This window comes from Bombus huntii, chromosome 14 (genome assembly GCF_024542735.1).
Source record: "Bombus huntii isolate Logan2020A chromosome 14, iyBomHunt1.1, whole genome shotgun sequence".
In the NCBI taxonomy this organism is placed as follows: domain Eukaryota; kingdom Metazoa; phylum Arthropoda; class Insecta; order Hymenoptera; family Apidae; genus Bombus; species Bombus huntii.
The window spans coordinates 4,930,166-4,946,340 of NC_066251.1; the positions used below are offsets into that span (position 1 = coordinate 4,930,166).

Consider the following 16,175-nt stretch of genomic DNA (forward strand, 5'->3'; position numbering starts at 1 on the left):
TCTGTAATTCCATTAAACGTGATGACACCTGTAAGGTAACACCTGCATAGGTTAGCCAATGAAACCTCACTGGCGGGTAGAGGCAGTAATTAAAGGATAAATGTAGTGACTGGACTTTACAAACGAGACGATCGTCCTTTCAAACAAATTCTCGACCGATCCCTTGGAGAGCGCAAACGATTCTAATCGCCACCAAGTCCGTTGTGCCAATCGTTGGCCGAAAAGCGTCGTCTTTATCAAAAATCAAATCGCAACAGTGTTCGCGGTTTCTTCGCGATTCCTAAACAGTATCAATTTTGAACTTTCTTTTATTCGCTACTATATTTATTGATAGATACTCGTTTCTAGGAATCTGGCTAACTACAATAGAGAAATTGAGTTAACAGATTCAATTTAAACGAATTCTCTTGCTGGGCTTAAAATACACGATATTTTCTCAATCTCTCGTTGTTATATCAGGAGCTAACGGTGTCTCATAATATACAACAATTTTAGTCATTCTGTGCAAGCTTCAAGATTGAAGTTTTAAATATTGAAACTTGGATCACTCAAATAATTCTACCTTCTACTGTATGCTCAAATTATATATAGAAACTGGACTTTTTCTGAAATTTACGTATCAATTGCTAATGTGATGGAATGGAAGAAATTGCTCTAAACGAGTAAAGGATTGAATGTGATAAACATTAAAGAGTTAAACTGAACTGTTGCCGAGTGTGGATGAAGGTAAGTGAAAAAAAGGAGAATAGGCAGAAGTGTGTAGAGATCGATTTCCTGATAACGCTCGTTAACATACGATTCTCAGGGAAAATGTGAACCGTGCGTGTACACGGCTAGCAGAACGATGTAGATTGTTGCGGGTCCGTTGTCGAGCTAACTAATTAATTTCAATTTTCCCAAACGAATCGCAAATGTGCTATTGTACGCTGATAACGAATTGATTATGGTCAGGATGAACTGCCGTCAGCGAAAACCGGTCCACCTTTCCTTCAAAATCACCGTTTTGCTTCAAATACGACGAAATTACGAAATATATAAATATGCGAACATTGTATGCAAACTTTTGCGGAATATTATGTAATTGCATATAATTATTGGAATCGTATCATTTAAAACTTCTAACAGATGTTATTCTTTTGGTGAAACCGAGACACGTGAGCGAGCACTAACAGCGAAGTTTATTGAGTATCAAGCGTTCATTACACGTAATGATTCATACGTACTAGAATACCTCACAGTCAGATTATTAAGAAAATTATTAGCAATCAGAATTCTCTATTCGTATAAGATAATGATTAAAAGCGTACCGAAAAGTTACGTTAATAAAACTGTTTGTAATACGAGCTACATTTCATACGTATTACAGATGACAGTTCTACTATTCTCTTCCTAATTTTCCATTTTCTTAAAATAGTCTAGATTCGAAGAAACCAGAACACGTCGTGCCAGAATCTTGTAATATCGATGATAAGCTATAGCCCTGTTTCCGCACGTTCGTCTACAATGCCAGCTGTATCGCGGCAAGGTCTGGATCGTTTCCACCCCCTTCAACCCTAAGCTCTGTAACGAGATAGATCATTTGGGCGCTTATAGTTTCAGCCCTACGAGCAGACGGATACCCTTCAACTTTCTATTCCCGAATAAACCTATGTATCTAGCGACGGGGTCTCGTCAGATCTTGTACAAATTTACTTAATTTTAAACACCATAGAGTACGTGTCGTAATTTTTTGGACGATTTCTTCCAAGAAATTTATCCTCAGCGTTTTCACTTCATAATAATTTTCAATTCTTCTCGAAAGAGAACGAAACCTAAAATTTCTATCACACAGGCATACAAAGGAATATTCATGATTGTTAGAGGAAAGAATTCTGTTGACGTTTCCATTGCAAAATAGTTTTCGAACCTTCCGGAAACAGAATGAAAGCTAACCTTTCCGTCACATGCATACAGAGGAATGTTTTCGAGTTCGACAAACGGTAGGATCATTAGGGATTCGCTGGAGAGTTTGGCGCGCATCGGTTCTCCCAGGGAATATTCAAGGAGCCAGGGAGTCGCAGGAATCCTGACGAGAGACACTTCTCTTACATTCTTCATCCTAGCTTATGTTAATTCCGCGCTCGACGAAAACAATTGAGAGCTAATCCCAGACAAATGACTGGCGCGCTTCTGTGAGCTCGAGGGTGGATTCAACCCCCTCGTTGTCGGATAGAAAATTCGGGTATTTCATGGTTTCGAACGTCCTCCCTCTCCCCTATTTTCAACCCTAATTCAGCCTTTAAATCTATTCTACCATTCGTCTTGCGATTTCAATACAAAATAAACTATCTTAACTGCGACTGACAATAAGAGTATATTAGTCATTGACAGTTGAGACGTTGGAAAAGAATCATAGCAGTTAACTCTATCATTCATTCGTGAGAAAAATGTCTGCATATGAGAAGATGTCATCTGTTTTTATAATAATCGAACAACCCGTGGCTCTCAGCATTTACATGAAGGGAACGTTTTTAATAAAGCAAAGAAGAAGAATAAAAGATATTTTGCAACCTCAAACGTCCATGTAATCCGTGTAACACGTGTGCTAATTGAAAAGAATAAAATCTTTCGATAGAAAGAATCTGTCTCAATATCCAATATACCGCACAACCAAAAAGCAAAACACGAAAGATTTTCACAGAGATGTTCGAAGTAGGTCAAAGGAGTTACCTAATCAGCAGGCACGAAACAACCCTAATAACGTTAATTAAAATAAAGTGAAACCTCAATTAATATCGGCCGTCCCTGTTTCCAGGGGTGTCGGCTCTTTTCAAGCCCCTTCTCATCGTTTCCGCGCGAAACGAGCCTGTTCTCAGGGGGCGAGACTTCGACGAAGGAAAGTAAAGAGGAGGTTGCTCGGCGGTGGTGCGGACAAATAAAACCCATTACCCACCCCAAGACGACGTCGTCGTCTCCTCGAGTTCGGTTGGCACACCAATCAACGACTCGGCAACCCCTGCGAAACGTCCAATTTTCGAGGTCGTCGCGGCCGCTTACGAGAGGACTCTTTTCCTCGAGGAAAAACGAGGGTCGTCGCGAAGGCGTCCGCGACCTACCCTTACTACGCGGCCGAATTCTTTGAGCTTCCTTCCCGCCAAACCCCTCCTCCACAGTTTTCTTCCCGTAACGCAGCGTGTCAACGCGAAGATCAACAACTCCGTAGTTTAGTGAATGAAGAAGAAAGGGGCGGATTCGTTGCGAACTAATTTCACGAGTTACGTGGCTCTTCTTGCGAAGTCTGTTTGACTGTTGCAGAATATTCTCGCGAGAAGGGAAGTAAACTTTGAATTTGAATTTTAGAGGGAGGCTATATAGTGTTTGCAAGAGTATTTTATGCCTTTTTCTCGAAGATGTTGTTCGATTGGTGCATCAAATTCTCGTGGATGAATTCGTAGAAATATCTGGATTCAAATTTTCCACGGACAATCGCTAGGACTTATAGTTCTCGGTGTTTATTTTTGCAAAGACTGTTAATATTTATCGAATGATTTTGCTGCTTTTTTTAGAACACTTTGGCTATTGCATAGCGTTACCACGAACAACTATGGAAATATATTTTGGAAAAGGAAGATAGTGTGACTTGTAGTCTGGTACTTTTCTTTTAACGAGACTGTCGCATGAAAAGATTGTTTTCTTGATCGTTTGATGTATGACCTTTTAGTAGATAAATTTGTGAAAATATCTTCTGTATTCAAATTTTATGAGGAGGAAAAAGGTCGTTTGCATTTGACGCTTTGTCAAAGGTACAGATTTTTAAAAATTAGTTGGATAAAAGACTCACCTCTGCCGCTTCTCCCGACGAACCTAAGATCATTGAACTTGGCCACCTGGTTCTTCATCAGAGCGGTCGAGTTTCTCAGCTCAGCACAGCAGTTCTCGTCGTTACCAGCACGAACAGTGACCAAAGTGCCATCGCCGACCTCGCCTAGAGCCACCACCTTGAAGGCTACTGGAAGGGTCTTGTTGGACCTCCAGTGAGCTGGCAATACGCTGCAGACCAAGTGAGGGGACCCTGTAATGAAATTAAATATACCTAACCTCACAACTAAACCAGGAACATAACAATTTCAGACATCTATCGCCTCCCGTATATCAATATTAATTAATTTTCTGACTATGGTTAAACGACATGGACGAAGATATTTTTCGATTGAAAAGTTTCTCTATTATCTGTCTACTTGATAATTAACTTTATATGTAGTTATACATGCAGACTGTGATATATAACATTTCTTAACTTTTTGAATCTTGCCTTTCTGTCTCTTTTTCCTGAAAGCTTGAAACTCTGTCTTTCACACATAATTTGAATCTTTCTAACATTCACATAAACGTTTATTTTGTATCCTTTTTAGGATTAAGTGATACGAATCGTTAAGCATCAAACATTTTACATGTTACAATCTGTTAATAAGAGCACAGATACGGGCGAATTCTAACAAAATACTGCGGATGTTTATGTATTTATGGGAAATCTAAAGATGCAAAACCTACTAGTGTTCTATTATCTGTGCGACAGAACATTTATCTGGATCGTTAACGATCCGAATCATAAACAAGTCGATCATATAACAGAAAATTCCATAGCTATAATTTTTCGTTCACATGAGACTTTACACGTTCAACTAATTGTAAGTAGATCCAACCGATCGCAATCAGACACCAACTACAATTTCGGCTCAGTATGTAGACTCCATCTATATTTACACATTTTCCTAATGAATAACTTGTCTCTCTATCCACCTACATTTCTACTAAACTCAATTTTTATACAAAAGGGAGCCTGTTTTATATACTAAAACTAGAGTAAACAAAATAAGATACAGTGTAGGTTTCACTTTTCAAAAAAAAAAAAAAAATCATTCAACGCGTTTGATATATAGTAAAAGATTCTTGTGCAGAAAAATTTAGTTCGATAAAAATGCACGTAAATGAAGATACGGTGTGTGGTAAAGATTCCCATAAACCCGTAAAAATCCACAGTATACCGATCGTTTCTCGCGTATACCTGTCCGAACGAGTTCTCCAGGGTGCTCGCTGACGAAGTCACCGAGGGTTCTCTCGGCCAGGATGTCGCTGGTCATCTTGGTGTAAGCATCGGTCAAAGGAGAAACACCCGACTCCGGCGAGGCGGCAGCGCCAGGAGCCGAGGCTCCTGTCAACTGCATCCTGTCGCTGGTTCCGCCGCTCTCGCTGGGAGCACTCGCTGTTCCACAGCTGGACTCGTTGCTGGACCCCCTCACCGAGCCAGCGCCGCTTCCGGATACCGTGCTTCCGCCACCGCCGCCGTTGCAACGGCCGAATATATCCATAGGCAGTCAGAACGCCGGATGATACATCCTTCCATTCGGTTCACTGCTGGAACTTCTCGGCTCTTACGAGAATCCTCACCCGGTACACCTCTTCCTGGGTCAGGCTTCGCGACCTGACATGGCGCTGCCCGACGCTCGACGATTCTTTCTCCGATTACTTTGATACACCCTCTTCTCTCGAAGATTTTACTTTAACGGCGAGCTCAGAATAGCATTTGGCAATCTTGAAGAATTCTTTGTATATGTACTCGTGTTATTCTTTTTTCGAGTACTTCTGTACTTCTTTCGGAAATTTTGCTTCGATAATGACGTTGAAGAGTTTGTGGAAGATTATGGGAGATTTTGGGAGATTTTGGTAGTTTTTAGAAAGTTCGATGATCCTTGCGGATGAAAGCTTTTAAGTTAATTTTTAATGGCGTGAATCGAGGATCTTCTAAGTTGATTTCTTTGGATCTTGAGATTACTTGATTTGTTGGATCTTTGGAGCTTGTTAAATTTTGTTTCCAGCGGCCCACTCTTCAAGAAACACTATTTACAGGAAATTTTATCTTGCGGTAATGAAGACTCGCGCGTTGATTAATGCAAACATCAGAAGCATCTAAGAAAAATTTCGATCTCCTGGTTTCACCTGTAACCAAGAAAATTCAGGTCAAAGGTAGATAATGGAGATTTTTAGGGAAGAAAGACAATTGTCCCGTAGTCACTACATTCACGGGCTCGATTATTTTAAACAGAATAATTTATCTATGATGTGAATTTTGCCAGTTACTATTTTCACAGATTCTATAATGTTGAACGCAACAATTTACATATTTTAATAATCGCTACGAAGAATAACGTGAAAAGAATATTGAAAGGACATTAATTAATTTAAATACCAACTGACTAATATTTTTACATCGCAATATACTGCTCAAAGATCAAAGAGGATTTCCATAAAATTCTAGACGAGGATATAGAGAGAAGGAGATGTTAGAAAAGTTTTTAAGCGTTGGTCCATGTAATAAAATGAATTCAAAACAAACGGTTTAGAAATGTAGCAAAAAATACAGAAAAGAAGGTGCTTAGAGATTTCCTGCATTCCTAATGCCAAACACGAGAGACACATATTTTCAACTTTTTATAATTTAGTGAAGTTCTCCCCGCTATCTATGATCGTAATTAAGTAGCCCTAAAATTTAGAGTTTGTATAAACGAAATTCTACTGTATTAAAAATTGAGTTACGTGTGATAACATTTAAGTTCGGTTGTAGTATTATATTTAAGATATGAAACTTATAATACTATACTTGGCAACTCGTTCAAGTCTCTACCTCTACACCGTTCAAGAATAAAACATTTCCAAACCTCCCCAATCATTTTATTTGCATCCTCCAACATCCAAACCAAATTTCGTACAACATTTTACCATGGTCAAAGCCAAATGGCAGAGACTCGGAAAATAGCATAGCTTCGAAAAGGGCAAGATCGAGACCAGTTAGCGTGATCAAAAAAGCGTGGGAGAAAGGGTTGGTCCCAGGAGAGTCTCGAGGCAGAGGGTGTAGTGCCGTCGCCGGTGCGACCAACCCTTCCGCTTCTAATCCATTTAACGACGGCTAGCAAGGGCCTTTATCTCGCCTGGAGCCCTTCAATCGACTCGATCGAGCTTCGAATCGACGCGATACACCCTGAACCGATCGCGTCGCCGCTGATAAAACGCGAAACGAGAAGCTGGTACGGAAAAATGGTGAATAACAGACGCGGAACGAAGAGAGGGAAGAGAGGGAAGATAGGGTGGCGAGCGTGCCACGTACGAGAAAAAGAGACGAAACGAGTGGTTGACACGGACAGGAACGACTCGCACACTTTTCACGCGGGTCGGCCGGTGACGTCACCGTTCATTCAGTAATTTTTGCGCACGTCACCGGGGCTGACACACCGGATCCAGGTGGTTCCAGGAGGGGTTGGAGCGGGCTGGTGGTGGGGACGGAAAAAATAGGGGAAAAAGAACGCCCGCCGGTAGGCAACCCCCACACGCCACATGGATATCCAACCCCTACGCACGTAACAACCGCGTGTCAAAGTGCACGTGGCACGTTACCACGTTGTTCTGTCAGTGGCAGGCCAGGATAGCGCCGTCAGATACCGAGCAGGATTCGGTAATCGTTCAGACACTCCGGCGCCGCTCCTAATCAGCCACTTGTCATCGGAACGTGTCGCGGATCACCAGGCCATCGGGCACGATAACGAGCGATCGGCGCCTGATTATTCGCGGATTTCCACTCCTTAGCTGAACACACGAAGGCAACGCGTCTTCGCTTCGTACGTCGTAGGTAATTAGCTTAATTCGCTTTATCAATGCGGATTTTTTGGAGAAACTCGTATGCAAAATCTTTCGGTCGGACTAGAAATACGAAGTTGTTTCACAAACGTTTGAGACAAAAGTCTTCAGATCCAGTCTGATTAAAGCATTCGGTTTGAAGCAATTGAAGCAATCGGTTAGAGTTGTTAATGTGAATTCTCGAGAGAGACTTTCGTCGAAGATTCTCGGTGTTTGAGAGGATGGTGATTAGATCAATAAAGTATGGAGCTGTTTGACGAAAGTTTGAGACGGAGTCTTCTGTTTTAGGAGTCTACGGATGTAGATTAGAATAATTGTCATTGTCAAAGTTGATTTTTGAGGGGAACTGTTGTCGAAGAATACCAATGTTTGATAAGATGGCAATTAGATTAGAGGTATGCAATTGTTTGATAAGAGTTTGAAGGCTGAGGAATTCCGTGTGTAAATAATCAGACCAATGTACTTTGTTGATGTAGATCTTTGAAAGAAACGTTTGTACTTGTTCGAAGACTTCTTCAAAGAGTCTTTTGACTCGAAGATGACGATTAGAGATTATGATAGCACGATGCTAATGAAGATAGAGGGGAGAAGAATCTTACGACCCTCCTGAAAGAACGACACGGCGACGGATAAGATTCTCGCTTAACTTCGCATTCAAATCTCTTGCTGGGCTACTCTCGTGTTTCCACTTCCGGAGAAAATATTTCCATCGACTCTTGAAAGTATCACGGTAATATCATTCGCACTAATTGCGAAGCTTGTTATATTGCTAAGACGATTTTTGACGTTTCTTCTTAAATCCATGACACATCCGAGCATCGAGGAAGAAGAATCTTCCTTCGTGGAGAATTCGAAAGATGCTTCGAAAAAGCGAGAAGAAATTCTTGATTAAATTCTTCGGCATATTCATGGACCTAATCACCAAGTAATACAAGTTCCATTGAAAGAATCGCACTCACTGTCTGGCCGTGTTCACCGCAGCAACCGACGGACTATCACAATCTTCACCGCAACAAAACCTCACTCTCATGGACCCTTCGATTTCCACAGCAAAGCTTCCATCCACCACAATCTTCTCTACTGTCATCGGTCCAGCATAAACGAGATACAAGTTCACGACGTGTTATTGTCAACCTGCAATCTCTCTATCCACCAAACGATGTACACCAAACTCCCACCAAAGAAACCGATGTAATTCAGCACACTTCAACTCTAAACAATTTTCATCTTCAGAGCGTCTGAAAATCCGCAAAGTTTCCGAATGTTCGAAGAATATCTTGGAATGTTCCAGTGACACGAGGGATTCCGAGATAGCTGGCGGAGAATCCGAGAAGGCTGGCGTGTTTTGGTAGTCACAGTCGTCTCTGAAAATACCCGTCGGGGCCACTAACTATAATTTCGGCGGTTCGTGTGAGGCAACAGCCGTTGACGCACTGGTCCATGCCAACACACGCAGCATCCCTTTCCCCTTTCCTGGTTCCTCTCACACCCCGTGAGCAACCCCACTCCTTCCGCGAGCGTTCGTCTCCGTTCGTCGCACAAGCGTATCCTCTCTTTCTCTTCCACTGGCTCTTTTCGTCTCACATTCTCTGGCTGGCTTGGCCCTCTTTCTCTTTCTCCTCCGTTGCTCTTTATCGCTTTATCTCCCACCGGACCCCTAACCCTCTCTCTAACCTCTATCCTTCTCTTTCTCATACTCACGGCCCTCTCTTTCCCACCCCTTTCGTTTCGACCCTTTTGCGGTGTGGCTCGCGTGCGTCTGACGGACCGACGGACCGACGGCTCGCGGGGCGGAGCGGAGCTAAACCGAAGCGGGGACGACTTCGATCGATCGATCGATTCACCGGGTGAATCGGTCGGCGACTTTTTTCTTTCGCGTCGTGGCGTGCGCCAAAATTCGCGCCGACCGTCGTCTCGCCTCGTAACGAGCGTCGTTGCGTTTAATTAGTCGAAAGTTAATGAGGAGACGGACCGAGCGTCATCATCATTGTTCTCGGGTGTTTGCCAGAGAGTTTCCACCCTCTCCCTCCCCGCCGCTGTTTCTCCCTCGTCTCTCGTTTACCCGCCGATATGAGGTTGAGGGCCCCGCGATTTAATATCGAGAACACCCGCGTAACTGGACTCTCCAACCGGATTAGCGGGATCGTTGGTGTTTTTCAACGGCAACTCGAAACCCAAAGCCCAGTGGTTTCCCGGTTTCGCGGTTTTCGACGCTGCTAACTCAAATTTCTGACGTTCGGTGCACTCGCGCTCTGATCGCTCTGCATTTCAGACGTTAGGAGGTGTCCAGGATTGTTTTATTAGAAAAATAGATATCGTATGTCGATAGTAGGATGACGAGTTAAATCGTCAATCGTAAAGCAGAGAAGCAAATGCTTGAAATTTTTTAACGCTTTTCGTAAAACGTAAAAATTACTGTTTATCTGTAGTAAGATGAATTAAACAGTTAGTTAGAAAGTCGAAAAGCAAATAAAATTTTCCGACGCTTTTCGTAAATTATATAGAACCGAATGTACGTACTCTTGGTGGTAACTAACCGTAGGATAAAATCCAATAATCAACCGCAAAGAGGAAAGCGATCTAACAATTTTTGTAAAATACGAAATTGAGGGTGGAAATACTTGCTGTATTCCAAATAATCATAATGACTACTGTGATAAACTGTGAACATGCAGCATCCACACGAATAAAAGATTCTTCTTAATCCATTAATTTAGAAAACAAAAGTTTCACTATGGAAACTCGGGGGAATAAGAATTTACAGCGTAAGAAAGTCCCACTTGATAATATGATATAGGTATCGAAACTTAAAAAATAGAAGATATAAATATAGAATTGAGTAGTTTCAGTACCTAATCGAAAATTATACAGTGACTAGTAGATTAATTGAGTGCAAGTAAATTAAATTATGTATCATTTAGTAGTATAGGACTATAAAAATTCGATACTGTGAAGATGAAATATAAAACCTGATAAAAACAATGCTTCGTTGAAAAATAAGATAACCTGCAAATACTTTTTGTAGCCACTACATTATAAATTGTATTTTGCAATTTTTAATTATAAAAATTAAAGAACATTGGATGATGAGTATTCCAAGAATATAGAACACACGGTATCTGAAAATTTTTGATTTAGAATTTCTCGCAAAGTCACAGATGATTGGTTCTGTCTTGGCTCGTTATTATCAGAAGCTTCGTGGAAAATCGGCACGTCATCGAAATGTTGACACGTCACAGACGTTTCCTTGGAAGTGTTCTCTCGATTCTTTAGCTTGGTCGATCGAAAACAGCAGACACGACGGTATACACTGCACCGACATACGCTACAATGAAGCTTCACTTTCGAAAATCAAACAGAGAGAACCGCTGGGTCGGCGCATCCTCGCAGCTGCACTGTTTGTACGAACGTGCAAACAATGGAACTACCCATTTCCTGTGCGAATATATCCTGACGATAGCCAGCCGGTCGCGGACTTGCCGCCAGGCAAACACGTACGATTGACGCGCGCGGATCTCCGCTCGAAAGATCGATACTTCCCTCCTCGATCTTCGATGCTTCTTCCCCCACATCGTATCAATCGATGCCCCGCTACCCATCAGTTTTTCTCATTTGCTCGAACAATCGTCTATCTCTTCAAAAATAAACAGATATTCTGCATTTTGTGAAGAATAAGAAAAAATTTGGAACTACGCGTTTGCTCATGAAATCTCACTGAATGTTAAGATCTAGAGCCTCTTTCAAATATCTTTCAAATATCGTTCAAATATCTTAGAGCCTTTGCTCCTCAAATCTCAGTATCCAACTTCAATTCTCGCATTTTTTAAATTAAAGATTTTCTTGCTCTGCAAGTTCATACTCTTCAGAAGAGTTTTTGTATAAAAATTTTTGTTTTCCAAATTAGGAAATCAAGCGAAATCCTACTTCCTGCGCTTAGACTAAGAACCGAAGCTGCTGGATGAGTAATTAATAATTAGATAATTATAGAACCTTGCTATAAGGTAAGCTGGCTGTCAATTGTTTTATATCTTCTGTTTTTCAAATCCCAATATTCAATATTTCTAAATTAAAACATTTTATTTCTCAGAATGTCTACTGCAATAAAAATTATACCCTTAAAACACAGAACGAACTCTCCTACATTCGGAATTTTCATATCTCTGAATTTCTATAGCGAGGTGTATGTTTTCTATAATGTCAACGTATCGAAATATAATATCATTGATCTGAAACCGTGAAATGGGAGGAGAACGAATATAACCACCGTGGAGCATCGAAGCGCATTAGGCTGACGGAATCAGAACGAAAACGACGGAACGTTGCAGCCTGGCGCCATGGTAGCCCAACAGTCTGTCGCTTATTTGAATAACAGCAACGAGATTCGCGGAATGAATCGCGCGAACTGGCAGAGAAGTAGCGGTATTCAGCGGCGAACGATCGTCGACGAGACGGTGACAAACAGCGATACGGTGGAAACGTGGAAACCGGACGGCCGTCGTCGTATTGACAAACGACCTAACGCCCGTGTGGACCGTTGCGTTCGACGAGATTCGAATTATCTCTGTTGGAGCTTGTCAATGCAAATGCCATACCTACATTCAATTACCGCTCGTCACGCTTCGATCAGCGCGCGACCGGCCAACCACGGAATATTCCTGCTCGACTTCTTTTTACCATCGTCGATTTTCCCCTCGTTACTGTTTTCACGGGTCGTGATTCGATTATTTTGAACAAAACAATTTGTCTATGGCATTAATTCCAGTGGTGTATAATGTGGAACGAACGGTGAAAGATACCAAAGAAGAATATCGAATTGTTAGCGTGTCGAAGCAGCAAGGAGCGTTCGGTATTTTATTTTAGGAAAATTGAAATTCATCCACGGTGAAAGTAAGATCAAGATCTGTCTACTGTTCTTACTCTTGTTGGCGTTTTTATGGAGCTTGTTTATTTCGTTTGTTTACTTTAAATACAATAATTTTCGTATGGTGGTCAATTTTCAATAATGTACATGTGTAATTTGATGGTTGGAAAATATAAGAGGAGAATATTGAATTGTTAGTACACTGATGTGTTGGAAGTTTATTAAAATTTGGGAGAACTGAAATTTTTTCTTAATTTGGATGTCAAGTAACTATTATATATTTCCAGGATGTTAAAGAGGTGACTTATTTTAGAAGAATTAAAATTTCTCGAGAATTTAGATGCCATCTGACTAATATTTTGTCACATGTTACAATGATTAAGTATTGTGATTTAGTAGTTCAGTATTCAAGTTACTGAAATATGGCTACTTCATTCTCCTCTCTTTTTTTTTTTCTTTTAGATAATGTTGATCATGTTTTTCTTTTAATTAATAGTGTCTGTTTGTCATACTAAATGTTTTGCTTCTTTTCCTATATCTTTTTGTCAAAACACACGAACTTCAAAAGTGTCAGTCGTGTATAATCTAACAGCAACTAAACTAATTGAAAGATTTTCATGAAATTCTATAATGTATAATAATACGAGGAAGAAAGAATATTAGAAAGAGTTTTAGACGTCTGTTATAGCTTTCGAGACAAATGTGGAGATCTGTCAGTCAATTCAGATCGCTAGATTAGCGCAGCAGACCATGTGACAATAATGACAATAATTAATAGCTCCATTATCGATTAATGATAGTTTCTAGGGTTCGAATGAAGCACGTGCTCCATGTACTATTAACGAGGTACATATACTTCAAATCTCAAAAGTAGCAATATCCGAAAGGCGGCTTTCTTTCGCAAGTAATATCCAGAAATTTACATTCGAAAAGATATTTTGAAACTATTTCGATCTCGAACTTTGATCGATCTTTACGTGGAATTTACTGTTTCGTCAAAAGGAAAGATAGTTTTACAGTGTATGGATAGTTGGAAATATTGAGACAGAACGGTAGGAATCGAGAGTATGATAACGAGACTAATGGAAACGCAATCCGGAGCACGTGTCGTTAAAGGAAGCGAACGTGATCACGCAACGCGGCGGGATTCATCGAAAAACCGTGTTACGCGGAAATCGATGCTCGTAAAACGAGCACACGGTCGAACGACACATGGAAAACGAGCGGGTGAAACGCGACAAAAAGATCGAGCCCATTCGCGTGATCGCCGCGTCCGACCACCGACGCCCTATTCCCCTTGCAGTCAAGATTCTACACGCGGTAACTTTCCCACTTTTCCTACCGCAAATTCTTACATATTTCCATTAATTTACTTATTATTCTATTTTGAAAAATTATATATTTCAGAACATTTTTAATGTGATTTATAAATGTGATAAATATCTTTATAAAAATCAGAGTTCAAGTAAATAGTAAAAGACTTTTCATTAAAATTAAAGCATACCAATGTCATATTTTTACTCTATCAATTGTACTTGATTTCTGGACCGCTACAGCTTTCTACAGTATCTAAAAGACACTCGTTCTATGAATCACTAGTTCGATGAAAAATCAAAGAAATTCTTAAGATAAAGTAATTCTTACACGGTGACTACTGAACAGTGTTTCTATGTAGCAATTCAAAATTCGAATCACGAGCCACCTTTTATAAAAATTACAATTTATTTATGTCGTATTAGGTGGTTCATCCCATAACAAAGAATCCTATCTACTATCCTATAGTGATCAGAAGACGCTCGTTCCTTAAATCAATGAATCGACAGGAAAGAACGATTAACAACAAATTTTGAATATACGATATCTCCTCCCCAGGACAATTTCCAAAGAGTGTCTTTGAAAAATATCTCGCAAAACTTAATATTCATCGTAACAACAGCACATTCTACCTATAATACTACTGTTCAGAAGCCAAGCATTCTTAAGATCATTGCGTCAGAAGGAATCTACTGGTAGCAACACTTAATTAATTATTAATAATCCTTCCACTTATTAAATAGAGTGTTTCTGCATAACAATTAAAAATCCAAATAGCAATGCACGTTTCGCTAAAATTGACATACATGAACCAACATCCTAATACACGACTCACCCCATTCAACCAACAAATTCAACCTACAGAATCCTATAGCGATCAGAAGACACTGGTTCCTTAAATCACATCCACCATAATCTACATCTTCTTCTACCTTCTCACCAAGCCGGCCGTAGTCGAAATACGCACATCGGTCGAACAACAACAACAACAACGGCACGTGTCACGAGGCGGCGTAGTGCGTAGCGCGATCGGAAAAAGGAAAAAGTTACGGCGTACCATGCGTGGAGAGCGGCGCGCGTGCTTCGAAACCGGTTCGTCGGTACGCTCGATTGGACAACAATACACGAAGAACGGTACCGGGGCACGAGCAGAAGGAGCAACAACAGCACAGCACCAACAGCAACCGTGCCGCGTGAATACTACGCCGCCCCCTCCCTCGTTCGTCGCCTCTCTCGCCCCCAAAGAGGGGTTAGCCGCCTCGTCTCTATCCCGTAGAGGGTAGTTTCGCTCTAACGAGCACGACCGCCCCACTGGAACTGGAACTCTCTCCCCTCCGTCGACCGTGCGCGCCCCCTTCCCGCGAACAACCGCCCCTACCACGTGCCACGACCACCCCTACAACGACAAAGACGGGGGACGTACGCGGTGCGAGTAGGGGCAGCCACCGACGGAACATGTGTAACACGCAGCCTTGATTACACGCGGGCTTGTAAAAATTATTATTATGGCCGTGAGCGCGCGGCCGCGCATGCAAACCAACCCTATACACCCCCGCGCACGCCAAATTTTGTTGTTTCCTTTACCGACGCGGGGGTAGACGCACCGACGAGCTGACCTCGGATACTTTCACGCTAATGGGTTCAATGTCAGGCCGAATGAGCTGCAAACGTTTTTTCCATTTTGCCAGTTGTTAATGGTTTTTGTTTAGGCACGGTTTGGGAGGGGAGGGGGTAGATAGTTTTTTGACGAAGAGCGGCGCAGATCCGATTGTTTATTTGATTTAGAAAACGATACATAAGATTTTGAATATGAGGGATTTTGAAAACTGGAGATTTTGAGAAGAGGCTAGTAGAGCAGTTTGGATTGTTTGAATTGTTATTATTTTGGGAGGCGGAGATTTTAAGGAGATAACGTAGGTGGTGTGGTTTTCTTCGGTCTTTTCAGAATATGAATAGTTTTAGAGAATCATGCAATCGAAATCATTTTTTCGATTTTCAGGGTGCGAATAATATTAGAAATGGCTGAGGTTTTGAACGAGATATATCTTTCGAGGTGGAGATTTTGAAAAAAGAGTGGTGCAGTCTTTTCGACCTTGACATATGAATGATTTTGGGGAAAGTTTAGTGAAGTTTCAAATAAGATGTAGGGCGTAATTAGAACTTTTTTGATCGTGACACATGAATGATTTTAGGAAAAGATGAAGTATGATATATTTTTAGTGTTTACACATAGAGATTTTGAGAAGAGAATCGTGTAAGTGAACCCGTCTTTACGGTTCTGAAACATGAATAATTTCATGCTTGAAACAGGAGATATTTTTAAAAATGATGA

The 16,175-nt window shown here is 41.1% G+C and overlaps 1 protein-coding gene across 9 annotated transcripts in view; it reads right to left on the reverse strand.

Annotated features, from left to right (window-relative positions):
• LOC126873491 (protein lozenge-like) overlaps positions 1-16,175 on the reverse strand; it is a 43,951-nt gene that overhangs the window by 17,925 nt on the left and 9,851 nt on the right. For 4 of the 9 annotated variants that reach the window (XM_050634386.1, XM_050634384.1, XM_050634385.1 and 1 more), the window contains exons 1-3: positions 8,628-9,032; positions 5,045-5,976; positions 3,821-4,051 (exon numbers count right to left, since the gene is read on the reverse strand). In XM_050634386.1, coding sequence (XP_050490343.1) covers positions 3,821-4,051; positions 5,045-5,348 — 535 coding nt within the window. In that variant the 5' untranslated portion in view covers positions 5,349-5,976; positions 8,628-9,032. Of the gene's footprint in view, positions 1-3,820; positions 4,052-5,044; positions 5,977-8,627; positions 9,271-14,678; positions 15,129-16,175 lie in introns of those variants that run through there. The other 5 variants (XM_050634382.1, XM_050634381.1, XM_050634378.1 and 2 more) reach the window with 5 other exon arrangements.